Below are 27,848 nucleotides of genomic sequence, written 5' to 3' on the forward strand. Positions count from 1 at the left end.
TCCGGGCCGGCTTGCCCTCCTCGGAAATGACATCAGAGTGTCAACATGCAAGATGGCGGCGCATCATCGGCAGAACACGGCGGGGCGGCGGAAAGTGCAGGTGGGGGCGAGGCAGGGCCCGGCGGAGGCTGCGGGGGGGCGCGGCGTGGCGGGAGTCTGGCACGGCTCGGCCCGGCAGGAGGAGGAGGAGGAGGACAGCTTGCGGCGGCGAGGCGGAGCGCGGCCCGGGAGAGGGGCGGTGGCGGGGGTGGGGTCTGCGGGCGCGGGCGGCGGGCAGGTGGCGGGGAGCGGCGGGAGGGCGCCGGGCCGGGGAGAGCGGGCCTGAGGGGCTGTGGCAGCGGCTGCTCTCAGCTGGGGGGCAGGGCTGGGGGGTTTCTATGGCAACGCAGTCCCCTCCTTCCCTTTCCCAGCAACACTGAGGTGAAGGGGAGGCACCCCCCTCCCCCCGCCCCAGTGGCGCTCCCCCACCTCCACTGACGTCCGTGGAGGGGCGAGTGGCTGCCCTTGGCAGCGCGGCCTGGCCGCCGAGGGGGAAGGGGTGTCGGTCGCTGCCCAGCGGGGTCAGGTTCCCCAGCCCGGAGGAGGCAGAGCTGAACCACCCCGCCCGTCTGCCCTTTCCAGCTCCGGTCAGCCTTTCTTCAAGGAGGACCGTGGCCTAGGCAGTCTGGTGGGTGTAAGCTTTCTCAGCTCACCTGCGAGACGATCCTGCTTCGTGGTGTGGGCTCATATGTAGCTATGAGTACAGTTATAGCCTTGGTGGAGACTGGAATTACTGAAATGTGTGTAAAAAGTCAAGACTCTTTAACAGTAAAAGTCATGAAAATAGGTTTATTATGGTCCTCAACTTTTTTGTTCGTGTTTGTGATACTACCAGCACTTCAAACGTTTTTACAGCTTTCACTATGGAAAAGATTTAATGCTTTATCAATGTGCAAGGCTGCCTGCCTCTAGTGGCAAGTGCAAGTTTCAGCTGTATCTATCCGCTGTGATCAAAAGAAATATTGATTAAGCCTGAAATAGCATTAGGATCCTTCCAAACAGAGGTGGGTTTGGTTTTGAACGCATCTTTTGCGTTTTATCACACAGAGGAAATGCGCACTTCTTTATAGCCTTTAGTGTTTTTCATGGTTAAGGTAAGCACTTGATCAATAGTGTATAAAGAATTCCCTTGCCCTTCCAAAAAAACCCTCTGATGTTCTTTAAAATACAAAGAATCCAAAATATAATATCCCTTTATTGACTTCGTTGCCTGTGCCATAAACAAGTTTTTGCAGGTTGCTCTCCTAAGGAAGGGGATTTTATGATAACTAGATATGTCTTTGATGTAGTCCTATTTCTTTATGAAGTATTATTTCCCTGACAGCAATGTGCATCAAAGAGTACGTTGTTTCCTTTTTTCTTACTACATTCCTTTTCCAAACATTACTTAGCTCAAAAGCTTGTATTTACAGGTGGGTTTGTCCTGGTTTATGATTTCTTCTTTTCCTCTTTTATTGTGTTATGTGATTTTTTTTTCACTTCATGTACTGTTACACTGATCTGTGTCTCAGCCAGTACATTGTAAGTCTAGATCTGCAGAGAATAACTTTGGTTATATTATCAGCATATCTAAAACCTTGAGCAGAAGCTGGGTATTTTCTTGCACTCTTACTATTTCACCTACTTGGTTAGAGACAGGATTTTGTTTGTGTAATGGAATTCTAAGTGGCTGTTGTATCCAGCCACTGATGGAAAGTTAAAACCACTAATGATTTACTTGCTTCCCAATGGTTGAACATTTAGGGTACTGCTACATCAAGCTTTTGAGAGTGAGAGGAGGAGAAATTTCTCCCAAACCTATGAGACTAGGGGAAGAAGCCTTTTAAAAAAATGCCTCTTGGGCATGAAGGAACTTGATTCTTTACATGGCAGGAGAGCTGGTTGAAGTTTATGGAAATGGGAACTATTATTATCTTGGATGCACCTGTTTTACTGGTAAGCAGAACCATCCAAAATAGTCAGTTTAGGGTGCTTCTGCATATAATTGTATGTTTATAAGGGCTTAATCAGAATAGATGTTTTAGGCCTCACATTTAAATCGTTAAACTTCTTACCTTTTTATATGCATGGAATTTATTTTAAGTCAGGCATTTGAAATGTCCAGCGGCAGGCTATTGGTGTTCCTTAAGCTTAGCTATGCATGTCTGAAGGCTGCAGTAGTAAGGTTGTCTGATTTGGGAAGGGAATGGGGATGCAGAGCTGTGTCAGACACTGCTGTGTGATGAGAAACAGTTGGCTATATGCTGTAGCTTTCAGATATGTTACTGTGAATTAAGTCAAGATGAAGCCACTTCTCAGCAGGTGGCTTAAAGTAGCTGCCCTTGAGGGGCTGCATTGTAACTGCCCTCCCAAATTGCTGCTTGGCCAAAATGAATTCGCCCCCACACTCAAAACCCATTGACAGAACATGGGAATTTTGCCATAAGTGATCTGGATCAGCATCTTTATTATGAAATTACTGAATTAATTTTAAGTCCTTTTTGTCTTTAAGTCTTGTACAGAATAAGATCTTTTTGCACTGACTTTGTCATATTTATGCACTAATACCGCATTATGACAGCAAGTAGAAAGTGGTGAAACAAAAAACCCTTTACATTTAGAACATGATTTTTTTAATAGTACCATTTATTAAAAGCGCACTAGATTTTGTACGCTGTAACTTATTAGATTTTATCTATAAATTATTTTTATATTTTCTATATAATAAATATATAAATCATATTTATAAATTATATTTATTTTATACATAATACTTAAGCAAACGAATAGCCAGTAAGTTGATTCCATTGTAAAAGGATAAAATGAACTACTTAATGCCTTCCATTACTTTTATTCTAGGGCCTGGAGTGCCTGATAAAAATTCAAATATCAATATGTTTTTAATTTAAAAACTTAGTTTAAGATATACATCTGCCCTACCAAGATACTAAGGCAATAGGTTTGGGGGGTTTTTTTGGTGGTTGACTGCTGCTTCTCTCATTTTTTGATTCAATTTATGTCAGATCTCATGCAATCCTACCAGTGATTTTGAGAAATATCAGTTTTTTAATTGCTCGCAATAGCATTTATGTCTGAAATTTTTCTCTACTTAGAAACAGAATGGGTGCTGTCAGAGCTCGGCTGTTCACCATTTCCTCCACCATGATGGTGTTGCGATATTTTTAAAAGCAGATTCTACCCATCTATTAAGACAAAATCTGTTATAAGACATGTAAGGTAACAAGGGTAACAAGATTTCAGATCAGCTGATAGACTCATCCATGAAGGAAACACATTGTAGGTCCTGTACGAAATTCACTTGGCTTTGTGTGCCGAAACGTATCAGTTGACAGTATCTTTATCTCTGGAGCTCTTAGATAGTCATTAAAATGATTAGTCCTGATCCATTTAGGCTACTGAATCCCATAAATTCTTTATAATGAGGGTCCATCACCCCTTAATGTCTGTGCACTGCTGCAGTGAAAGATTCTTATTTGTTATGGGAGTTTATAAAAGCTACAGCAGTATAAATGTAAAAGGCCTTGGTCATTATTAAAATATTTCATATCCCACAAATCTTGCCCCTCCCAGACCATCACGGCAATAAAACGACTATGGTCTATATCATAGTCATTATTATCTTTGTGGTTTGCAACTGACTTTGTGAATCAACGCAATGAACAAAGCAGAAACGTGCTCTCAGTCTGCTCTGTTTGAAGTGAATGCCATTTGGTGCTCAGAGTCGTAACTTCCTGGTGACCTTCGCAGTCCTTTCCAGGCAGAATACAGTGCCTTATCTGGAGCGATAAAAATGTGTATGCTGTGGGTCAGAGTTGAATTTTACCACGGCAATTTCTTCTCAGCCAAAAGCCTGTTGCTTTTACATTGTTTAGATATGTGTGTGTACACACGTACTTGAACGTATACTTTATATTTTTGTATTTGTTTGTATAGTTACTCTATTTACTAATAGTTCTTATATTTCTTTATTCAGTGATGCTCAAATTTAAAAAAATAAATTAAAAAACACTTTCTGACCTTTTTTCGCAAAAATAAGAATATAATGGAGAACGACACGTGGATTATCAGCAATCTTCCTCTGTTCATCTTGGCGAACTTTTCGGTTTAGTGAACTTGCCTGCTGTTCACCACTCTTACACAAGTGTCAGGTCTTTTAAATCAAGTTGTTGTTGCTTTTATTGATCCATTTTAAGTTCCCTGTGTTAAGAGAGGCATTTCAACACCCTTTCAACATATTTTGTGGAATCTGTAACTTGGCCCTCTGTGTTAATATATAATTAATGTATTTGAATACAAGCCTGGATGCTTCTGGTGTTATGTGCCTCTTTCTAAAAGGTTCCATGTGGTGTACAGCAAATGTCTTGTGAGGTTATTTTTAGTTCAGCCACATATTCTGTGTGTCTTCTTCTAGTTTTTTTAATATAGAAGATGTTTATTTCAGTCTCAGTGACTGGTTTACAAGAGTGGACCATTTAACATTTTTTGTTTTGGATGAGAAAAAAATTTAAGTATTTCCAACGTAAGCAACTGACAGTTACTAGGATGTCATTCGGCCTCCAATAAGAGCTGGAGAGTGCATTGTTGTGCCATAGTCATCGCTTTCAATTCATATTCTCTTCATGAAAAGTGGTTTGTCTTGTCCTTACCTAACTGCTCAAATAGCAGTATTCATTTGAAATGTTGGTGTGGTATCCAATAAACTTGCTGACCACAAAATCGTTTTATTTCATCTTAATTTTTCCCCCGTGTGCTTTTAGTATAAGAAATTAAAAAATAATTTTAAGGAGCACATGCTTAATTTGGATTAGAATCACCTTTATAATTGAAAAATGGCTGTCACAGTTTCTTCCCGTGACATGCAGAAAATGATCATTACCTTTTCCTTACACAACAGGGATTTCTTTTCCTTCTTACTCTTATATCTTAAAAAATTAAGACAGTTTATCAGGAAAGGTATACTGAAAGGTATACTGTTCCTTCTGTGGATGGAAAATAAAACTTTCTAGAATTGTAAGTCTGAGGAGAAACAAGAGTAGCTGGTTGAATTCTATGAACAGTAGCAGTCACATTTTGTCAGGCTTTTTTTGTTTTGCCATCTTTTCTTCCATCAAAGCTATCATGTATTTACATTAAAAAAAGGAACAGTAGGAAATAAGTTTCTAATCTTTTTTAAATTCAGTTGTTACAGCAGAGTTACTTTGTCAAGTTTCTCACAGGAAGAAAGAAGGATGATGCTATATTTAATGCTGAACTGGTACCGAGATCTAGCATTCGCTCTTAGATCTACCACAGACTCATTAACTCTGAAACAATATAGTTCCTCTCTTTGTCTCAGTTCTCGTAAAATATAAACAATACTTGCCGAGAGATGTTTGACTAAATTCACGTGTGGAAGTTATTAAAAGGAATAAAGAGCAAATTAAATTTCACTTTCGTTTGAATATTTCGGCACTGGTGGTAGTGGGAAACGGTTGTCAGTCTTCCCCTGTCGTATCTTTGAACAATGGAAAAACAGGACCCAGTTGAGCCGTCAGCCACAGTTTCAGGGTCTTCTAGATGGAAATTTAATAGTTATGCAAATTCCATTATAGAAAGAAGTTAAAATTATTTTACTACATCTAATCTCTATGAGCTTTTTTCACTGCTGGTTTCTCTGTTAAGAACAATATTTAGTTCTTTATTTTAGCAAGAAAATATTTTATCCACTGCATTTTAAGAAATTATGCAACTACCTTAATTCTGTCAAGATTAATGTAGAAGTATGACTCTCAATTTCCACAGTCCCGTGAAAGTATCAGTCATATATGAAAAGTACCTTATTTACTAGAGTAAGCCACCATTTGCTTTTTTGCATTTTTAAAATAGTTATTTATGGCTGTTCTTTACTTGAACTCCTGCAAATTAAAAAAAGTAACATTATTATGAGCAAAAAGCTCCTTAAAATGCTTGGGTGACTAACATAGTTTGAGAGTCTTATTTATGAGTGGAATGAAGAGCTCTATATTATACCTGAAAATATTAACAAATATGGGAGGTGACGGACAGAAGAGGAACAAATGGAAAAATTGAGGATTTGTAAAAAAATATCCTAGCAGTTTGGAGAAGCAAGAGCTGAAAGGCCCCTGCTGATCTTGAGTCTGACACTATATTTCAGGAAGAGATTGTTCTTCCTAGTCACTAACATCAGATTTAATCTACTGACCTATAGGTTTTGAATTCCTTTAATTTGTGTCTTACCTGCTCACACTTAGTATTTTTAACAGAGTATTTTCATTGGCTTTATTCAAAGAGTTTGAAAGCAGTGTGAATTCGATGGCCATTCCTTTGCCTTGTGTTTTGTATCACATTAAATCTTGACTTTGTAACATTCTTTTACTGAAGTAGTCTGTGCGGGTCTTCTAGCGATGTAGACATGATATGATCAAGCCCGGGTGAGGAGTTGCACATACATCTTGCTCCCTGCATCACAAAAACCAAACCAAAACAAACAAACCAAAAAACCCCCAAAACCAAACCAAACTTCAAGTATTTGAAGTGTTATAACAATATTATGTGTGGTTGACGCAGTAACCTCTCAGTCTTCTCTCAGTAACATCTCTGGAGCTGTGTGTAGGCAGAGACTTGAGCATGGATAGCAAGAAAATTATGGATGAGTCTGGAATAGGTGAGAGAAGCTGAGAGTGTTGGAAATTAGGACACAGTCTGAAATTTGGAGGAAGAGCTGTGACTCTACAAGGACTGTGAGTGGCTAACAAAGACCGTGAGCAAGAAGTGCTTTAAGAGCACTGGGACATAACATAATATATGTAGTAAATGGACTTGTGGAGTGGTAATGGAGGGTATTAGGGCGGAAAGATTCAGGAGGCTCTTAATTTTCATCCTTCAGTGTTGGTCTATAGAGCTGTTGCAGCTGTTTCTGAAACAGAGGATAGGACTGGATGTGTGCTTTCTAGAAGCGTCTGTTCTCTTACTGTGCTGCACTGGGACGGGATAATTCAGTTGAGGTGTTGCCCACATTCACCAAATGGACCTGTCAGTTCTTGTGGTATAGAATCTCAGATGCTGTAAAATGTTTCTTCAATGATAAGGACCACTAAACATTTTGTTTAATTTGTTGGGTTTATTTTGTGTAACTGAGATCTGGTCTGCAAAACATTTTCTTTATACTGCTATAATGCAGTTATTGGAGTGAAAAATTGCTTTCAGATGTCTAGCCCAAGACTACTCCTTGAAAGCATTTTCAAAACACTGGTACTTATGTATACAAATGATTCCTGCTGTGGGCAGACTGGATCATACCAAGCCTAAAATTTTACCTTGTTGTTCTGATTATATTTTACAAAATCTGGGAAGAGTCATAGCTGGCAGCTTCCCCTCCTTTTCTTTAAGTGTGAGGGCTTTCCTCATAGTAATGCATAAACCCTGTGATAAGGAGAGATGCAGCACAGTGTGAATGGGGTAGCTCTGAAGAAACTGCACTGCCTTATAATTGTGTTTACTGAACTGTAATAATGGAGAGTGCTGTAGCCTTTGCAGTATGTCTCCTTAAATCTCCTTTTAGTGTTTCTGAACAAAACAATGAAATAACCTATACGCGCAGTACTGTCAAATACAGAAGGAATGAAACTAAAGGAATAATTTATCTGAAAGAGCAGTAAATATTTGTGCTTCTTATTATATTAGAAAGTAGGTAGTTTTGAAAAAATTAGTTTCAAAATAATAGCAATACCTGAAATAGCTAGAATTTGTATCTGCAGTCTTTCAGTGCTTCATAATCCTTAGTGACCGTATCCTCTCCCTTGTGAGTCTGGGAAATACTGTCATCCCAGCTACAGACACTATGAAACCTACTTAGGAAGTGAGACACAAACTCTGTGTGTTGTCTAAGATCACACAGAATATCTGTGTAGAGCAGGGAGTTGAATGAAGGATTCTCTGGGTCTAAGCTTGAGTTGTAATGATTAAATAATCCTTTAGGCTCCAGTTCTAGCACTGCTGATATCTTCTCTGTGATTCTTCCCCATTTTTGGGATGGGGGAAATGACTGAGGTGGTGTTGGTAACTCTCAAACTGACAGACTTATTTAACGCTTGTAAAGCTCTTAATATTTTCTACCCGAGAGCCTCACAAAGATGAAATTAGATGTTAGGATTTTATGGCCAAGTCAATATCTTAATACCATAATTGGATTTGTGTAAATGTATTTTAGGTCTCCTATGTGATTAGAGATGAAGTGGAGAAGTATAACCGAAACGGGGTAAATGCACTTCAGCTGGATCCAGCATTAAATAGACTCTTCACAGCAGGCCGAGACTCTATTATAAGGATATGGAGTGTCAATCAGCACAAGGTAAGTCATGAGAGGATTCCTATGTCTAAACCTACTTTTTTCCAAGTTATCATGCTGGTAAGCCGTCTACAGGTGTACATCTGATACTGTTTTTTAACAGCTGCCACTTATTATGATAGGAAAATCATTTTGATATTGCTCATACTGTGATATCTTATATAGCTGTGTAGTTCTTTCACAAAAAGATTCTGGAATAGTGACTTCAAGCAACTCTGCATTAGGCAACTTTTGATCCATTTGAAGGTTGAAGAAAATATCGCAACAGGATCTAAGAGTCACAGTCTTTTCCGTTTGTGATGAGATCTTATAAACTTTTTTTTCTTAATTTGCAGCAAGACCCTTATATAGCATCTATGGAACATCACACAGATTGGGTAAATGATATTGTGCTCTGCTGCAATGGTAAAACATGTAAGTACTTAAATATTTGAAACCTACAATATTCAGAAATTGTGTATAAAAGTATATTATCTGCTGCTTTAATTTTTTTCCATCTTTTCTTAGCATGTAAAATTAATTTGTGATGTGTATTGTAAATTTGATAAATAGTGTAAGCAGATGTTTTAATGAAAATCTTAATGTGTATATGATTCTTTTAATCCTTTTGAAAAGCAAATTAGAGTAGTATGAATATGCTCTAAAGTAATATATAAGCCATTAAAGTTTACTGTTTATTCTTTCCAATTTAGTGATATCTGCTTCTTCAGATACTACTGTTAAAGTGTGGAATGCACATAAGGGATTTTGCATGTCAACACTAAGGACGCATAAGGTGAAAAACATTATCTGTAAATACTGTATGTTATCACTGACAATCTTATAAATATTAAGATGTAGACTTCAAATGGATAATGCTGTTGATTCATGTTGTTATATTTACTTTATTGTAGGATTATGTGAAAGCCTTAGCATATGCAAAAGATAAAGAACTGGTAGCATCTGCCGGGCTGGACAGACAGATATTCCTCTGGGATGTAAATACTCTAACAGCACTGACTGCCTCAAATAACACCGTAACAAGTAGGTACCTGGGGAGGGGAGGCAAATGCAGTGCATTTTATTGAGTAGCATAATCTGTGAGATCAATTTAAAACTATAGATACCTGTTTCTGTGTGTACATAAAAAATGTGCCAGAAAGTTTAAGGTGGTTTTAGTATGTAATCAGTCCATCCGTTTCGTGTTGTAATAGCTGAAAATCCAGAGCAGCCCACAGTCATGGCATTTAGAATAGAGGACAGGTCTCTTTGAACATTTTCTCCTGAAATGTAATGTGCTGGTATTCTCTGAAACTTGATAGAGCTTTAGCTTGAGAAGGTTTTTGCTCCTCAACTGACCCATTATAGAAATTTTCCCTTAGGTTATTTGTCAGAGCATTTTCTGTGTATTATAATCTGGTTGGGTTTTGAGGGTTGTTTTGTTTTGTTTATATAGATGATGCAAAAAGTGCAGTACAGCTCCTAAAGCAGAACTTGATACATTTATCAAATCTATCTGTCGGAAGAATAAAGTTACTGGATAAATTTAGATTTAAAAGCATGCGAAGTAATACTAAGCACTAATTACATGTAAGGATAGCATACTAGTGAGAGCGAACTCACTAGTTAGATATTAGAACACAAGGGGAAACTGTCCGTAGATTCTACTTATCAGGGTTAATCCTCATCATCATCATCTTTTAAGAAGTGGTCTGTCCTGCTTCTCCATCGCAATAAAGACATTAGAATAAATTATGAGATCTTTCCCCATAGAGCAATTCCAGCACCGCTTTCTTAGAATAGTCAAGATAGAACTGGTTAAGTTTCTCTTCTGGAATGTTTCTCTTATGTTTCTCTTATGCTGTCATGTCTGTGTAGCCTTCAGAAGAGAGATGGCTTCTAGTGAGCTGTGTTGTTGGACTGCAGAATGGTATTGGGATGGCACATGACTGTACATAACTAAGTAGATTTACCTTATATTTCCCAGAAGTTTTCTTTCACTGAAGGTAGAATTATTTTATCACCAAACTTTGCTGATAACTGTAAGTTATGCTGTCTTCTGATTGAACAGGGAGTTTTTGCAGGAAGAATTTATTTGCTGGCTTACAGGAAGACTCGGTTGTGAGGGGAAAAAAAAAAAAGGATTTCTTGAGCACTGCAACACTGATACAGAACCTAAATGATTCAAGTGAATCATAATTGGGAGACGGGGAGTACTGAGGAGCTGATGCTTGTTTTGAGCCCGAGATCAAATGGAAGTGGAGGCATTACTGCTAAGATGACAGAAATAAATTTGCATTTCTAGAGTTAGAACAGTAATGTTTCATAAGGGGGAGAAAGGGGAAGCAGGGGAGTTGTTTTTCTTTCTTTCTAGTGCTCCCAACTAACAGTGTTTCTGTTGGGAAGAACACAGTATATGTCCTTAAAGAATCTGGTTTTCCTCAGTCCTTTCAAACAATATTGATTTTTTCAGAGTCCAAATGAAGATTGTTCTTATGCATTAGTTTCCTGTCTGATTACAGGGAAGCAACGTACACAAGCCAACAGTAAAAGGAAGCCTAGTTTTAATGAGTCTCTCAGTCAGCATAGCCATAATATAAATTAAGTGGAGAGATTTTGCTTTTGAGAGGTAGTCCCTTCCAGAAGAGGGTGGAGTCGAGCTTTGCTTTTGTTCTGGCATAAATTTTGCTTCTGCACACTTAAGATTCTCTCTTCCATACCTGAAGTCCTGCTTATGATAACTCTGGACATTATCCTTTCATAAATTATTATGGTTGTTGAGCAGTGTGCTAACCTTCAAGAGTTTTCAGTTCTGCTTTTTGCCTTCAACTATTCTCTGGGGACAGTGGAAGACTATGACTTTATTTTTGCTACAAATAATAGATTTCATTTGAAAGTTTACATTTGGATAGCCATAGCTAGTGGTTAAGAGGACCCTGACATAAAGCTGCATAATTCTTTCACGGTGACAAAATGTTTATGATATTGGGTCACAAATACTGTGTTAGAAACTTATTTCCATAATATACATAAATCATTATATAAAGTTTCACATTTTTGCTGGCAATACAGTTTGTTGCTATTCTTAGCCTTTTTGGCATACTGATCATATGGTTTGGAGGCTTGATGAAATGCCTAATGGTGCTCTCCAAATAGAAGATTTTCATTTGCTGTGTCTGTGCTTTTCCCAGTTGAGAGACTGGTACTTTAATCTGTCCAAAAGTAGATTAGGCTAGAAGGTGCAGAATTCTTCAACTCTGACGACAGTTGTGACGCTAAGGAGTTGCCATACAGTTTTCCCAGATGCATCCATACAGTTTTTTCCAGCAGCATCCATGCTCAAGTAACATATTTCAACACTGCAGTGTAACTTCAGTAATGCATCTCTGCTGAACTAAGAGAAGCGCCTTTAATATATAATGTAGAGTTTTACTGCTGCTTGGCTTGGGAAAAAATCTCTGCACTTAAATCCAAATGCTATGTATTCTAAGATCACATAGAAGTATCATTCTCTGGTGAAGTAGTTGAGAAGAGCAAGAGTACCTTGATGGTCCTGGCACTGAATTGTGGTGCCAAAAGAGCACCAGGGCTGTAATGACCATAAGTCTGAGGAGTTACTTAGTTTTTATGCTAGCAGTAGATTAAGAATCAGGATGGGGTTTTCCTAGCAATATGCTGTCTACAGTCATTCTTTTTAAAGCAACTGTATGGGGTAGAGTGGCACTGTTGTCATGGGTCAAAGGGTATTAAAATATCCTTTTAAACATCCTTTTAAAATACCTATTAAAATTTTTGAGTGAATAAGTATGTTTTTCAAATGACAGCATTAAAATTGAAAATGTAAATTTTATTTTGAAATAGCTTCTTCCCTGAGTGGGAACAAAGACTCTATCTACAGCCTTGCAATGAATCAAATGGGAACAGTTATTGTATCGGGGTCCACTGAAAAGGTAAGCAAAAATCTGGTAAGGCTCATTCCACTTCACTTCAAAATTTAGTATAAAGAGACAATTTTATTCATTTTCAATGTCATGTCTGTAGCAGCTTTTGTGTTTTTAATAGTGAGGGTAGACACTTTTTTCTGTAAGCGGGAGTGTAAGTGTAGATACAAATACCTGCCTCAGTTTGAAGATGTGTATATATCCATATAGATATACACAGAAGACACAATCAGATCATCTTGTGTAACCCTCTCTCTACCAGACATCATTACATTTCACCACAAGAGCTCTGATTTTGGGGGCACGTTACTCAGATGATTATAAAAATTGAAGCAGTTGCCCCAGGTAAGAAAGAAATGGTGCCATCAATTTGTAAGACCCCTGCAGGAGGTGGGAAATGAAGTGAGCTAATGAAGTTCAAATGTTCCCAAGAGATAGCCCATGCTCTTTGTTGTAAAGGAAGGTAAAACACCCTAAAGTCCCCTGCGAGTTGTTTTTTTACCTAATCTAACCTTGAGAGAATTTTATTTCCAAGTCAATATAAAAATGAAAATAGAATACACCAGCGAAGCACCTGAGAGGATTCTCAGAATCTTTTTTTTCACCCACATCACACTATCCTGTTTCCAGTTGCTTCCATTCTTTAATTTCTTAAGAAGACAGAAAAAGCCAGAGCAAATGAAATTAAAATCAAGCGAAGAAAATCACATCTGATTATTAGAGGTGCATAAGATCTAGTTATCTCTATCTTGTTGTAACAAAGTATGTTTTTGATGATGGATGTCTGTGTGTTCAGAATAAGGGTCAGTTTATTCGGAAAGGCTTAATTTTCTGTAGAGAAAATGCATTGGTGGGAAGAATGATGTTAATTATAGTTATCCAATGTCTGTTTACGTAGGTTCTAAGGGTGTGGGATCCGAGAACTTGTGCAAAACTAATGAAACTCAAAGGGCACACGGACAATGTAAAAGCTTTGTTGTTGAACAGAGATGGCACCCAGGTATGTGCTTTAACTTGAGACAAAGGCATTTTACAGAATGCAGAAATGTCATTAGTCTTTTTCAATATTTTATGAATATTTTTTCAATTATGTCATAGATTACAGAAGGTAGCTTAACAAGTATTTTACAGATATTTAGTGATTAAGGGAGGGAGGCTGGTGGGCGAAAGCTCTGTTTTATTACAGGTCCATCTAGGTATGGAGGGGGTGGCTTACATAACAACTCTAGTCACAGTTTCCAGACGTTTTAACTGCCAGTCTTTGTTTAGCACCGTCTTAATGGAAAAACATAACCATAAGAATTATGAAAGCTCTTTATGGAAAAAATTATTTTAAAAGACTTAAATACCTGCTTGATTTAAGTATGATGGTTGTTGCTCAGTGTCTTTCAGGTAGTTCTGATGGGACTATCCGTCTGTGGTCCCTTGGGCAGCAGAGATGTATAGCCACATATCGAGTCCATGATGAAGGTGTTTGGGCTCTGCAGGTCAATGAAGCCTTCACTCATGTTTATTCAGGAGGAAGAGACAGGAAGATTTATTGTACAGATTTACGAAATCCTGATATCCGTGTGCTTATCTGTGAAGAAAAAGCACCAGTTCTTAAGGTAATTGAGTTTAATTTGGAGAATCACAGAATGGTTGAGGTTGGAAATGACCTCTGGAGGTCATCTGGTCCAGCCCCTGTGCTCAAGCAGGGCCACCTAGAGCTGATTGCCCAGGACCATGTCCAGACAGCTTTTGAGTATCTCCAAGGACGGAGACTTCGCAACCTCCGTGGGCAACCTGTGCCAGTGCTCAGTCACCCTCACGGTAGAAAAGTGTAATTGTATCGCATGTTGTCTAATGAAATAGCGGCTTGAGGTATAAGTTGATAAAAGAATACGTATTGGTACTACACCACATCTTTAGTACATGGGCTTTGTCTCCTAAATTACGTCTGAAACTTAATTGTCTGAAGAAGATAAATGCCTGGTAGCTACCTAAAATAGGCAAATTCAAATATTACTGAAATTGAATTTGCTTCAAATGTGAAAAGTTGTTTTTACCAGACTCTAGTATGGTTTTAAGAAACTAAGCCCGCATTGCCAAGGCTTTAGACAAAAATGGATGTTTCTTAGCAGCAATATATATGCACAGGACTGTGTTAGAATATATTGCATACTCATGGGAACCAGGAATAAAATTTATTGTGGGTTTTTTGAACACCTATACATGATGTTTTCTTAACTGGAGAAAACTGCATGCACCAGTCTGAGTCTTTTGAAGAGACTGCTTTTTGGATTTTTTTTTTTTTTTTTTTTTTTTTCTGTCTGTAACTCTAGATGACATGACTTTGGAACACGTAGGTGTATAAGGAATGTGCGATTGAAACGGATACCAGTATGTAAGCAATCTGGCTTTCCTTGTGAGTGAGCTCTGGCTTAGTATGTTCAGATAAAATCCTGGATGTATTAATGTAGTTTTGAAAAAGTCAGAATCTGAGAAATTTCAGTTCAAAATAGAAAATGAAAGCTATGGTCAGCTGTACAAAGATCAGAAGGGATCTTCTAAGATCTTAGCTACAGTGATTCGTTGTTGTCCAAGAAATGTAATAGCAGAGCCAAACATATAAAGTTCTGCTTTTTAATTAGTACAGAACTTCTTACATTCTCTTTTTAACCATGTGAAGTATTTGAATGCAAAGTAATGCAGAAAATATTGCACTTATCAAACTGTCCATTAGACAAGATTGCACCATGCTAGAAGCAACTTTTAAATACTGGGTCTTTAGACACATTGCATCTACTATTGTCCATGTCCAGAATTTATTTGTTGAATATTTGAGACAATTTCTCTGGAGTTTAAAAAATTACAGCTTAGTTATTTTTCATTTAAACTTTGTATTTCTTTAGTAAGCTGAAAGTAGTGCTGTTTCTGAGATACATCCAAGTATGGGAACAGGTCTACACAGAGAAAATGTTAATTGAACAAAGGAAAATTCAGTTAAGCGTGCCTGAAATTATCTGTGGTTTCATTATTTAGATGGAACTTGATAGATCAGCTGATCCTCCTCCAGCACTTTGGGTTGCAACAACTAAATCCTCTGTCAATAAGTGGGTAAGTGATATATTTTACACTCTGTGAATTCAGTTAAGTAGTCATGGGACTTGCAGTCTTGGTTTGGGAACTGTTGGACTGTTGCTTGCAATCTGACTGTGACTTGTGGTCTGTAAGCTTTCTTTAAAATAATCATAAAATGTTAATATTGAAATTGATCAAAAGACATTAAGCTTTGAATTACTTCCTTGCTATCTATCTATGCTGCTTTTAGAAATAAATTATCTTACTCGGAACTGGATGGTTAACATCTAAATAGCAGCATGAACTGGCAGGTATTACCCACAGGTAAATGCAAAGTTTATAGATTATTATGAATGTGTCATTGTTTTGTTTCTTTCCCTAGACTTTGAAGGGAATTCATAATTTTAGAGCATCTGGAGATTATGATAATGATTGTACCAATCCTATACCACCCCTGTGTACACAGCCTGACCAAGTTATAAAAGGTAAACAGCTGTTTTCTTGGGTACCTTAAAATCTGTTATCATTAGCAGAAATGCTAGATCTTTAAGACTGGCTCAAGTTTTTAGGTACTTGATACTATGATTTCAAACGAAATCAAGACAATGTGGTTATCATCTATCTAGTGTTAGTTACAGTTAAAATAGTGTTTAAACTTTGGTGATATCCAAGTCTTACACAAAATAGTGAAACCAAAGAACAATCACACGTGTCGTGTTATACAGTTTAAGGTAATATGAGGGGGAAAAAAAAAAATCACTGTAGTGACCTTAATTCTTGTTTGTTTGCTAGGAGGTGCTAGTATTATTCAGTGCCACATTCTTAACGACAAGAGACACATATTAACCAAAGACACAAATAATAATGTGGCATACTGGGATGTCTTGAAGGTAAGTATATTATAATTTTGGATTAAACATCTACTGTTGGATGATTAATTAGTTTGTACCTTTTTTAATATATTTTTTTAGTGTGTGAGATTCCTGTGGTAGAAAGTAAGTCATCTTTCTGTCCCAAGACATAATGCAAAGATTGCTTTTTGAAAGGGGAGGGGGCGTTTCTGAGCTTTTCTGCATCTTTGCCTGACGTGATGCTAGGTATTGACATCTTCATTCATCTGAAATTCAGACCCTTGAATTATGTCCTGAAAATAGTAATGTTTGTTTTGATTGGGTTTTGTTTCAAAGAGGGCTCGTAGAGGCCCGTGGCCATGTCTGCCCAATGCAGTATGGGATAGCATAAGAAAGCTTAGCTTGCAAAAGGGAAACCTGTGCTTCAGGTCTTGCTACAAACCCACAGATCCCAAGCGAGTGTGCTGACTAGCAGTCTGTGGAGTAGTCCAAGAGTGTGAACTCACCACTTCCCTTGTTAGTTGGCAAGATAGCAGGCAGGAAGGCAGGACTGGAAGGAAAGTTAGCAGAAGGAAGCATGGCTTCCGCCTAGCGCTACTTGCTCCTGTGAGAAGAGAGAGACTTGGCATGGCATTTCTTTATCTTGCTTTACCCAGTGATTGGTCAGAGGAGAGGGAAAAGAGTGCAGAAAGGACTGGAATCCCAGATCAGTGAGGTGGTCAGCAATTTGTTCTCTCGCAAAATCCTGTTTGAAATTCTAAATCTTTTTTTCATCTTGAACTATGCAGCACTCCAGCCAAGATTCAGTAGTGAAGTAAAGCACCCCCAGCTAACTTACTGAGTTGCTGACTGAAGTGAGAAAGAAGGGAATTAAGTTGGAGAATGTAGATTTGTACTAAAAATGATCTAGATTACTTTTGTGGAAAAGTGAATAGCTTTTCTTTCTTTCTTTCCGTTTACAGTTGGTATATATTTAAGTACAGTGTTAGATCTCAGGACCAAAGTCAAATGCTAATGTTAATTTGTACTTTCATGCAATTCTTTTTTCTGTTTTGTTAGTAAGGGTTTCAGAAGCATCTCTTAGATATGTTTAAATACATACTCACTTTAGAGATGGGGTTACTCACCAGGTCAAAGTGTCATCTTATGTGTAGGATCACTGTGCTCTAAAGATGAGACTGTTGAGGATGCTGGAAGAAAAGAGGGAGGTTTTCTCACCTGTAGCTACACCCTTCAATCTTTGCATCCTGTAACTTTTCCTGGATTTTGAGGAAATAAGTCTTGCAAGGTTACAATCCTTAGAGTTTGCTTAAAGCATGTGTTTCAGGTTTCACAATGAGTCTGCAAGTGGATTACAAGAATTCGGATGTTAACAGACTTACTTGAGGAACCTTAAAAATAAAAGTATAAAATAAAACAGATAGATAAACTAAAACAGGAAAAAAGAATCTGCACGCAAATTCACTCACTGCCATTACCATTGCAGTAGTTGAGCTGAATTTGTTTCTAGATTTGCAACAAATGTTGGTGTTTGATGGAGAGTTGTACTGAAATACTGATACTGATGGGGAGAAGAATGACAGAGGATGCTAGAAGACAGCTATCTGCTCAGTGATAGGGGAAAAATGTTCTTTATTAATGTGAAGTAATACTTCCATACCTTTCCACAGGCTTGATGCCACTACCTCAGAAATAAATGATAAATGAAAAATAAAAGTTACTTACCACATTAACTATTGTTCAATTTTTTGACAAAAATTTGAACCTTTAACTTGTGTGTTTCTGGACTACAGTACGCATGGAGAAATCATAAGTCATAATCATTCCAAGTGTATATGAAAGTCAAGTAAAAGATCTGAGGTGTTGATATGACTCAATACTCAGAATTTAAAAACTTGTGTATTTCTTTTGGTGTACAGGCATGTAAAGTTGAAGACCTTGGGAAAGTAGATTTTGAGGAGGAAATTAAGAAGAGATTTAAAATGGTGTATGTGCCAAACTGGTTCTCAGTAGACTTGAAAACTGGGGTGAGATACAACTCCTAAACCTGTTGTTCTAATGTCATATTTTCATGTATTGTTGTTCTAATGTCACATGTATTTCATATATTTTCATATACTGTTTGTTCACAAAGGTTTTAGTGTGTTATAAGTTTTGAAGAACGATCATCATTTATCTGATGGGTTAGATTTATTTTGAAGCAAACCAGCAAATTTTCCCTCAGTTCTTAATAATCTGAATAACAGATTTCCCCCCTCACCCCTCATGGTATGGTTAGTTTAAATCCACCAATACCAATTATGAATTAATACAGTTTGGTAAACAAAGTGTGCTGTCATACATTTAGCAATTCTTTGGTTTGTATTCCCAGCTAAGTATGAACAAAATAAATTTATAGAGTTGTTTAATACAAAACAACTATTGCATTCCTCTTCCTGGTGGTCTTTTTCCAACAGATGTTGACAATTACTTTGGATGAAAGTGACTGCTTTGCAGCCTGGGTTTCAGCAAAGGATGCTGGATTTAGCAGTCCAGATGGTTCTGATCCAAAATGTAAGTTTTAACTAATATTAGTGTTTTATTGAGACAAAAAAGCAGAATAAATTCCAGTATTTGTGTTTCAAAGCATTCCAGTGCCACATATGTCAGTAGCTGGTTGGATTTTAGGGCTTATTTTCTTGAGACTCAACTCTGCAGAGTTCTCCAATGAGAATGTTTTATCTTTTCTGAAACATTGCAGTCATGTTCAAGTTTTCTATTTAACTTGGTTTTAAATCTTCAAGAAGCAAAAGGGAAAAGGTAATATTCCCAAACTTGGAACCATTACCTAATCTAGAGAATGTTACAGCATGTGAGTGATCCAACGCTAGTGATTCTAAAATCAGTTTTTTCTGAAAGATTGTAACATATAGCTCTGAGATTGTGATAAGCAGCTTTCTGTGCCCATAAATAGTTTGTTTGGGGAACAGAACTACTCAAACTTTTGGGAAAGTTTTCAGCTGTGGATCCAATGTAGAATATTATGATGCCAATGGTTTTTATGTTACTGAAGTTCTACCTTGCTGTGTCTTGACAGTAAACCTTGGAGGGCTTCTGCTACAAGCACTTCTGGAATATTGGCCTAGAACACATATCAATCCAATGGATGAAGAAGAAAATGAAATAAATCATGGTTAGTGTTTTAATATCTTCCTTTTTTAGGATTTGTTCATACATTCTGTTCATTTATATTTCTGTTTCTTTAACAGATACAACTGGATTTGCTGTCTTATACCTGTCTCTGTATGCATTATAGACTAATACTTTTTAATGCTTTTAAATTTGCTTTACACCAAAACTTGCTGAGTAGCTTTCTTCTGAAAGTATCAGCGAAAATCTTAAGGACTCTAGTCTGTAAGAAAGTAGGTGAATAGATGATTCTGAAATTACAGAAACATAATGCCTTGACAAAAAAACAATTACTGGCAAAACTAAGGCTTGACTTGGAAAAGAAACAGCCTAGATAATGACAGTAAAGAGCAATAGTTCAGTCATTCAACATTAGCTAGTATTGTCTTGACATAATTCCAATTTGTTTCTAGGTATTATGAACAATATAAAATGAAAGAAAGATTTATTGGAAAAAAATATATTCAATGGCCATTAGAATAATACATGGTCTATACAAAACCATCTTGGAGTGATGTTTTAAGGTAATAATGCTAAGTCTAATCAGGCATGAGATAAAAAGCACAGCTATGTAAAATGTAAGATAGAGGCTGAATTTGGCAGAATAAAAGAGACTGTATAACTCCTAAGTTTGTGGATTATTTTGACATGAATTCAACCCAGATCAGAGTTGACTGAAAAGTCTTGTATTTGGCAATTAAAGAATTACTTTCTACAGATAATACAATTAAGAAAACTGTAAGTTCAGCAATATCTTAGACAAAGGTTGTGCCAAGAGTTAGCTACTTTCTGCTTTCAAAAATGACCTCCGTGGAGGGTTACAGCACTTGGCAGGCTTTTCTGGATAAAGTTGCTGGTTCTCCTACTTTTGTGTATTGGCAGTCTACAGCTTAAGAGCCAGACAATATATGAGAAGTACAACTCAGGCTTTTGTATTATTGCAACACTGATGCTGCACTACTTATTTCTGTGAACAGTTGTGGATTAATGGAATGTTTAGAATATTCACTACAGAATCAGTCTTCATTTTCCCTTTCAAAAGTAGCAATTAAGAAACTGACACTGAACAGTGACTTAACAAGATAAAGTGTGCCTGTTGGACACTGAAATTTGTGTAAAGAGACAAGAACTTAAATACATATATATATATGTATGTATATAGGTGCAGTATTGTTCCTCTCAATTTGTTAACAGAAGTGTTATGAGGAAATCTTCCAAACTGTAGGATTTTTCACTTGCTCTAACTTCAGTAGAATATTCATCCCTTCTAATAGAGAATGGATTTTCTTTTTTCATTTCTTTGCTTGATATGATTTTTGACCTTTCTTTCACTACATGTGTTGCTGGTCAGGAAGCTAAGGAATTCTTCATCTCATGAGACTATGCCATTTAAATTTCTTATGTTGCTTGAATTCAACATCATGTTCAAATATAGTAATTAGATGCTGCAGTGTAATCGAGATCGTCTTTCTCAAGTGAAAGGAAGGCATCTAAATACTTCTATATTGTGTTTCAAGATTATCTGACTGACTAGAAGCTGCGCTGTTCAAGAGGTGCATAAATAATGCTGATTTTTCTTTAATCTTATCCTACCCATCTGATGCGGAATCAGGTTCTTCAGTGTTTGAAGAGCATGCTGCTATAACTAGCTAAAAATAAATTGAATTTAGAATGCAGTAACTTCAAGGAAATATGAGTCCGAGCTTTACTAGCACACTATTTTGACATCTGGCAAATCCAGGTAGAAGAGCAAAGCTAACATCCTTCAGAGTTCTGTACTGTCAGTGTAGAGGGGAAAGATAGTCTTGTCTTAGTGGAATCTCTTTAGCTGATTTCTAATATTAGTCTTGTTCAGTTTGACAAAGCCTCAGAATTCTGTTAAGGAACTGGAGAAAACTAATAATCAGGTTTTGGCTCATGAGCTCTATTTCCCTTCTCTCAAAGGGTTTTGAAATAGGCCTTCCACAAACCTGCATTGATGTAGTTACTCTCTAGTGTTCCTTTTTATATACTTGCTATGTGTTGGAAATGGGGATTTTCTTGTTTTTTATGAAGCTTATGATTTTGTTAATTTATGAAATTAGCTGTAGGTGGAAAAGACACTTTTTGGTTTATGTATACCCAGTTTTAAGGCCTTACTGTTGTGTATATTTTTTTTTTTCCAGCAGTGAATGGTGAGCAGGAGAACAGAGTCCAGAAAGGAAATGGATACTTTCAAGTGCCACCACATACACCAGTTATTTTTGGTGAGGCTGGAGGACGCACTTTGTTCAGGTATAAAAACTCAAGAGTGTAAATTCAGTGGCTGAACAATCACTTCCTTTGTGCAAGCAGAGATGTTATCAAAATGTAATACTTGCATCCGTTCTGTACTGTACATTCAAGGCATGCCCTTGACAGGCAAAATAAGCAGCTGTTAATGATAATTTTGCATTGTCCAACTGAGTAGGTGAGTTTGAACACCAACAAGGTGTGGAGTTTTACAACGGTAAGAGTTGTATATTGTTCTTAGCTGTATGCCATAGCTTTGATATCTTTTTGGGTGCCGTCTTCCTGCAAACTGATTCACTGAACTTTGTTTTACACTGAAATTGTGCTACTTTAGATTCTTGTAGAACTTCTCTTACCAGTCTGTTGTGCTGGTCTTTGAGCATTAATGACTCAGGAGATCTTACTCACTAGAGAGTTGGTTTCTGCTCCCAAAATTATAGTTGATGACCCATTAGAAGGTCCTAAGCCCTGACAGGTAGGAGCACAGGTTCTGTGTTGGAATGTGTATATACTGATTACCCTTCTATTTCTTTTAATTCTACATTGAAAAGCCTAACTGTGATATATGATACGTCAGAGAGAGTTTAATAGTGCTGCAAAACAAATGCCAAGCTTTCAAATACCGTGAAGCATTTAATATTTACTGACATAGTGGATTTTAAATTTGAGGTGTGGGGGATGTTTGATTTTGTTGTTTTTGTTTCCCAGGCTGAATAGGCCCAAAAACTATGTAACCTTCAGTCCATGAATTGGTCAGTAAAACAGGGTAACCTTTTTCAGCTTTGAAAACTGATTTTTTTTTTTTTTTCCTGCAGTATCAATGTATTTACATTGTAGCTGGGGCTTAATATTTGCATCCATTCTGTACTGGTGAATCTTACATCTTATACAGCTTGTTCTCAAGAGAACACTGAAAATACACCATTGGAAGGAGCAAGCCATGCTTATTGGACCTAAAAGGTGGCTTACAGGACTCTCTGACAAAATACTTAATTGGAATTTATAAAAGTACATGTGGCTTTGTTTTACCATTGTATGTGTGCATTTCTTAAAATTGGTCTTATTCTTTCCATTTGGTGAGGGCTTAGCAGATGCTTTACATGCAAAGCTCATTTTTCCCAAGCAGAAAAGAACTGCTTTATGCCAGGCGCCTTTCCTCTTTCCTGACAGTTTTGTACTTCAACACACAAACATACGCAATCCACGAGCAAAGTAGTTTTTTAAATTTCTCTGTGCCATAGCCTGTAGTCTCCTGAGATACTTCTCCCTGTTTCTGCTCTAGGCATCTGTCTTCTTCCTGCAGCTAGTTTTTCTGGTCTTTACAGAAAATATATGATCACTTCCCCAGTAAGTTTGATGATGTGAAGGGCCAGCTAACCAAGTTCAAGCTCCCTGCCCATTAAAAGGGCAGATCCTCTCCCGAAAGCTTTTTAATGCACATTACAATAATTGTTTTCATTCACAGAGGTTATTTCTGTATGTCTTAGATTGTTATGTCGGGATTCGGGTGGTGAAACTGAATCTATGCTTCTTAACGAAACTGTGCCACAATGGGTAATTGACATCACTGTGGATGTAAGTATCACGTGTATAGATTTTGCTTTTTTATTGTCTGCTTTAAGGTGAATTGCACTTTTTTTAACTGTACAGGATCTGAAATGACATTTTAAATTTTTGCCCTGTTTGTATTTAAAATAAGTGGTCTCAAGGTCTGTATTCAACACCCTCTGAGATTAATTATTTTTTGATGTGTCCAGTTAAGGTATTTTTGCTCGCTTTCTTTTGACAGGACGTCTTAGAAAAAAGAATTCAGAGTACTGTGCATAATTGGTATGCTTTTCAAGTGTGGAGCTCAGGAACAGATAATACTCTTCATATTGCTGCAGTCTTTTGATACCATCTAATTTCTTTTGAAATAAATGATAATTTATATTCAAAAGCTAGATGATATATGCATCATCTAAATTGAAGCATCGCAGGAGTATGAGTAATTTGGAAGTTAGCTGTGGTGGTTATGTTGATTAAGAATCTCTCTTGGTTTTTGATAATTAGGAGCTGAATATATTTCACATACCAGCTGGTGGAAATAGGAGCTGATAACAGCTCATCCTAAATTAACACTTTCAAATTTGTTTCCTTCTAGAAAAATATGCCCAAATTCAATAAGATTCCCTTCTACCTCCAACCTCATTCATCATCAGGGGCAAAAACTCTAAAAAAGTAAGTAATGCGTATTTGACTCTCAAAACTGCAGAAAGAGAATTGTAAGCTAAAAAAAAAAAAAACCCCCCGACAAAAAACCCAGCCCTGTTTGCCAGAGAATTGTGTTCTGCTTGATTAATTTGTAGAAGTTTCTAGTCATTTAAGCAGCATCGCTCTGAAGTATTGAATTGTATCAGAGTATTTGAAAGAACTGTAGGTTTTTTGGGTTCAATGGGCAGTTGCTGAAGTTTATGCTAAGAAATGTCCAAGAACTAACTACTGAAATTAGACCTTCTGTCTTTTGTGGTATTTAATCAGAAAACAGAGGAACTTAATATATTGTTACACTGTTCAGAACCACAGTTTTATATTATGTTTCCTGTTGCTAACAGTGATGAATAATAGCTTTTTAAAAAGAAAAGGTACAAAACCTGACAGTAGGGAATGCAAGAGAGTCTGCCTGTCACATTAGCTGTAACTGGGAGCTATATAGGTTAGAAATCAATGCAGGTCCTCAGATACAAAGTCAATGTCATAGACAGTATGCCTACCACTTATATGCAACAATTTTGGGTATTTTCCACAAATGCCTAGTTCCTCTTTAAATCTTATTGAATTCTTCACATCAGAGACAATTTGTGAAAGAGGAGCTTCATAGGCTTTTTGTGTACTTTGTGGAAAAACTGCTGCTGCTTATTACTTTAGAATGCCCTTCTGTTAATGTAGTAGGGTGAACAGCATATTCTGGCTTACCTCTTTTATTATTCCATATCCTCTGTCCTTCTCTTACTAATCCCTTTGCTACTGAAAGAATGAGGGTTGTGTACAATACTCTTCATCTAAGGTTTGATTTTTAATTCGGTCTTTTGAATATCTCTAAGTTTGATTTGAATTCAGTCTTTTGAATATCTTGCCACTTTTCTGAGTCCCTTTTGCTGTGTGAATCTTCGGATAAATAGCTGTTGTGATCATGGTATTCTGGATGATCCTGATAATTGACTATTAAACATACCACTTATATTATAAAGAGCTTATCTGTATACTTGCATAGTTTGCTACAGATTGAGGTATTGTGAAGATAAGAAATATAGTTTCTCAAGTTTTTTCCTGCCAAACTTTGCTTACCTTGTATAGAGACCGACTGTCAGCAAGTGATATGCTTCAGGTGAGAAAAGTGATGGAACATGTGTACGAGAAAATCATAAACTTGGATAATGAGTCTCAGACAACTAGCTCTTCCAATAATGAAAAAGCAGGAGAACAAGAAAAAGAGGAGGACATTGCTGTGCTAGCAGAGGAGAAGATTGAACTTCTGTGCCAGGACCAGGTAAGTTACTTGGATGTTCTAGCCTGTGAACAAAACCAAGGTCTAGCAATGAATCAGTTGTGAATTTCTGAATACTGAGCTTGAAATATGCTATAGATTATCTGTTACCTTTAAAACTAAGTAAATGTTTTGACATCACGTTAACTTACTGCTGACACGAGTTCAGCCAGCTGCAGATAGCCGGATCAAAGAATTGATATAGTATGCCTGTTCAATTTGGTCTGACTAGTAGCCTTTCTAGGATTACTTACTCATACTCAACAAATGGACTTAATACAATTCCATAGAGTTCCATTTCTAGAAATTTTGGAATGTTTTAAATTCTACATTTCTAGCAGAGTTTAAAATGTATCCAACGTCATGAATTGTCTAGTAAGTGTAATAAGTGCATGAAGATTAAATATTGAGGAGGTGGTTGTAATATGAAGTTATATGTTACACTGCTAAAATCTTTCAGTAATGCGTTAGAGTTACTTGCTAGTTGAAAAATCTGAGCGTTTGCATGGTTCATCTTTGATGCCAGTTCACCCATAGGATTGTTTTGCCCAACCAGTGTGTTTTATCTTTGAATTTCTGACAATCTAGCAGATTTGTGGAATAAAAGATGAATTTTTACTGTTTAGGTTTTGGATCCGAATATGGACCTTCGAACCGTAAAGCACTTCATTTGGAAGAGTGGTGGTGATCTGACACTTCATTATCGCCAGAAATCAACGTGAAGGGAGTGGTGGAGCCAAATGGTTACTTATTTACTTGACCATACTGTACTGGTTCCAAGAGTAGTACTATAGAAGCCCACTGAACCCCTAAGGTAGATGAGACTTCTAATGACTCAGTATGGACGGAAAGTATACATTTAATTGAAGTGACTAATAGATCTGTAATATAGAGGAAAAAAATCTATATGATTTAAACTAAAGTCTGTCCTAGTCTCAGCCAATGAGATGGGAAGTCCCTGAGTGGTTCGTGTTGTGTGAGGTGTACAGAGAATGGATGGTAATCCAGTGCAGACTTTTGCTTCCTCCTTTTTGCTTTTGTTTTTCCAGAACATAATATCCTCATCTGCTCATGCTTGATATGAAACCGTTTTGGCCATATTAGTCGCTGTGTTCACAGTATAATTCAGAACTGCACACAAGGTATTTTTAGTACATTCCATTCATAAAGTTCCTACAATGATTTCTCACAGGTTACTCCAACATTTCTGCCACTTAAAGAAATTTGGAAAAGAAAAACAACAGAAAATAGGTATTGCATACTTGAAAGAATTGGCCCACTTAATTGGAAATGAAAGGCTAACATTAGAATTGTTTTAGTACTGCAACGCAATTGTTGCTTTAGAGAGCTGTTGACATGCAGAATGAGAACACTAGATCAATATTGTAGCAGGGTCAGTCCAATGATGCTGTGCATCATAAGAGTGAACATGCTTTGCAGCAACTTAAGAGATTTTTTTTTTTAAATATGTATAACTACTTCCTGCACTGTGTCCTAAGTGTTTTAAAGACACACTAGCCTAATTTTTGGTAACTGTGCTCCAAAACTATGTGACATTTTGTTAAAACTTCAGACCATTCTGAAAATAACTTCATATGTTTAGTGTTAAACTTTAGAAACTTCTCATCAGATTTCATATTCATGATATAAAAGTACTTACTCTTCTTTTCCAAAGTTTTATATGCAGTTGTTCTTTTGTTATAGTTGTATGCGGATCTTCTTTTCACTGTTATTTCTAAAAATCTGTGACTGTCATAGACTCATAGTAGTCTTTTATAGAGTTTAACTTATTGGGGGGGAGGGGGTAAAGGCATTTCAGCTTTTCGTGAGAAAATGTGGGGCTGTCCCAGAAAACCATTTGTAGCCAGAACAAATTACAACTCCTCGTAAAGAAATTGTGTAAAAATGACTCTTGTCTGAAGCAGAAGCACAAGTGCCTTCAAAGGGCAGTATATTATTCGAGTTTCTTCAGGAGACATATGCTCTTGCCCTTCCTGTATCTTGCTATCAAGATTTAGGTTGAGGCCTAAAGAAAGTCCCAATAAATTATATTACTGGGATTGTATTGGTCAAACAAAAAGTAAAATATTTTTCATCGTATTTTATTTGAAAAAATAGTCAAATCATTACCTTCTGCACTCTTAACCTAGCTAAACAAACTCATTGCTTAAACAAAAAATATGGTTCAGAACTAAGCTAGCATGTCTTTTTCCCTGTCTTTTGAGAGTCAGTTTCAGTTTTTAATCCCCATTTCTGTGTATGCTTGGTTTGACACAGTTGTGCTATAACTGCACATTTTTAGTGATATTTGTGAATTAAATGGTTAAACGGAACTGTAAATTTTATTGATAAATTGTCCTGACTTGTATTTATTAATAGCAAGGGTCTATGCTTCTTCCAATAGGCACTGTTTGGTTTGGTTGTTTTGGGTTTTTTTTTCTGCTTGTCTTGCTGTCCTGTTGTGTACATTGGAATTGCTCCCAGTAATTTTGTTTGAAATCAGCCAAGGTTGTAATTTTTCTTCTTTTTTTCTTTCTAACCATCTCGAAACACAGTTTCAGGAAAGATTGACAGAAGAGTCTGCAATGCCAGAAGGGTAAATGATGTTTCACAGTTGTATAGAATAAAAGGCTTTAGTTAAAATATTTTCCAGTTGTTTTGTG

The 27,848-nt window shown here is 37.0% G+C and overlaps 2 protein-coding genes across 3 annotated transcripts in view; one reads left to right on the forward strand and one right to left on the reverse strand.

The window, feature by feature from the left end:
• Positions 1-32: 32 nt before the first annotated feature.
• On the forward strand, positions 33-27,830 carry WDR48 (WD repeat domain 48). Its single transcript, XM_072854778.1, has 19 exons — positions 33-100; positions 8,249-8,389; positions 8,722-8,800; positions 9,079-9,161; positions 9,280-9,409; positions 12,227-12,315; positions 13,205-13,306; positions 13,689-13,913; positions 15,331-15,405; positions 15,752-15,854; positions 16,162-16,259; positions 18,140-18,247; positions 18,677-18,773; positions 19,297-19,392; positions 21,554-21,662; positions 23,147-23,234; positions 23,803-23,879; positions 24,996-25,188; positions 25,812-27,830. Exons 1-19 carry the CDS (start codon positions 53-55, stop codon positions 25,905-25,907), a joined length of 2,037 nt encoding a protein of 678 aa, XP_072710879.1. The 5' UTR covers positions 33-52; the 3' UTR covers positions 25,908-27,830.
• GORASP1 (golgi reassembly stacking protein 1) overlaps positions 13,265-27,848 on the reverse strand; it is a 28,936-nt gene continuing 14,352 nt past the window's right edge. For both annotated transcript variants that reach the window (XR_012041281.1, XM_072854783.1), the window contains exons 10-11: positions 17,348-17,410; positions 13,265-13,885 (exon numbers count right to left, since the gene is read on the reverse strand). Coding sequence is in view for 1 of the 2 variants with exons in the window: in XM_072854783.1 (XP_072710884.1) it covers positions 17,377-17,410 (34 nt within the window). In the remaining variant the exon portion in view is untranslated. The remainder of the gene's footprint in view (positions 13,886-17,347; positions 17,411-27,848) is intronic.

Source organism: Ciconia boyciana, chromosome 2 (genome assembly GCF_034638445.1).
Source record: "Ciconia boyciana chromosome 2, ASM3463844v1, whole genome shotgun sequence".
NCBI lineage: Eukaryota > Metazoa > Chordata > Aves > Ciconiiformes > Ciconiidae > Ciconia > Ciconia boyciana.

What these genes read in the sequence shown, in the direction of transcription:
- WDR48 (XM_072854778.1), top strand. Translation starts at nt 53, where the DNA reads ATGGCGGCGCATCATCGGCAGAACACGGCGGGGCGGCGGAAAGTGCAG. An exon ending in GCCTGACCAAGTTATAAAAG is followed by an intron (nt 15,855 to 16,161) that starts GTAAACAGCTGT and finishes TTTGTTTGCTAG; the next exon opens with GAGGTGCTAGTATTATTCAG. An exon ending in CATACTGGGATGTCTTGAAG is followed by an intron (nt 16,260 to 18,139) that starts GTAAGTATATTA and finishes TTTGGTGTACAG; the next exon opens with GCATGTAAAGTTGAAGACCT.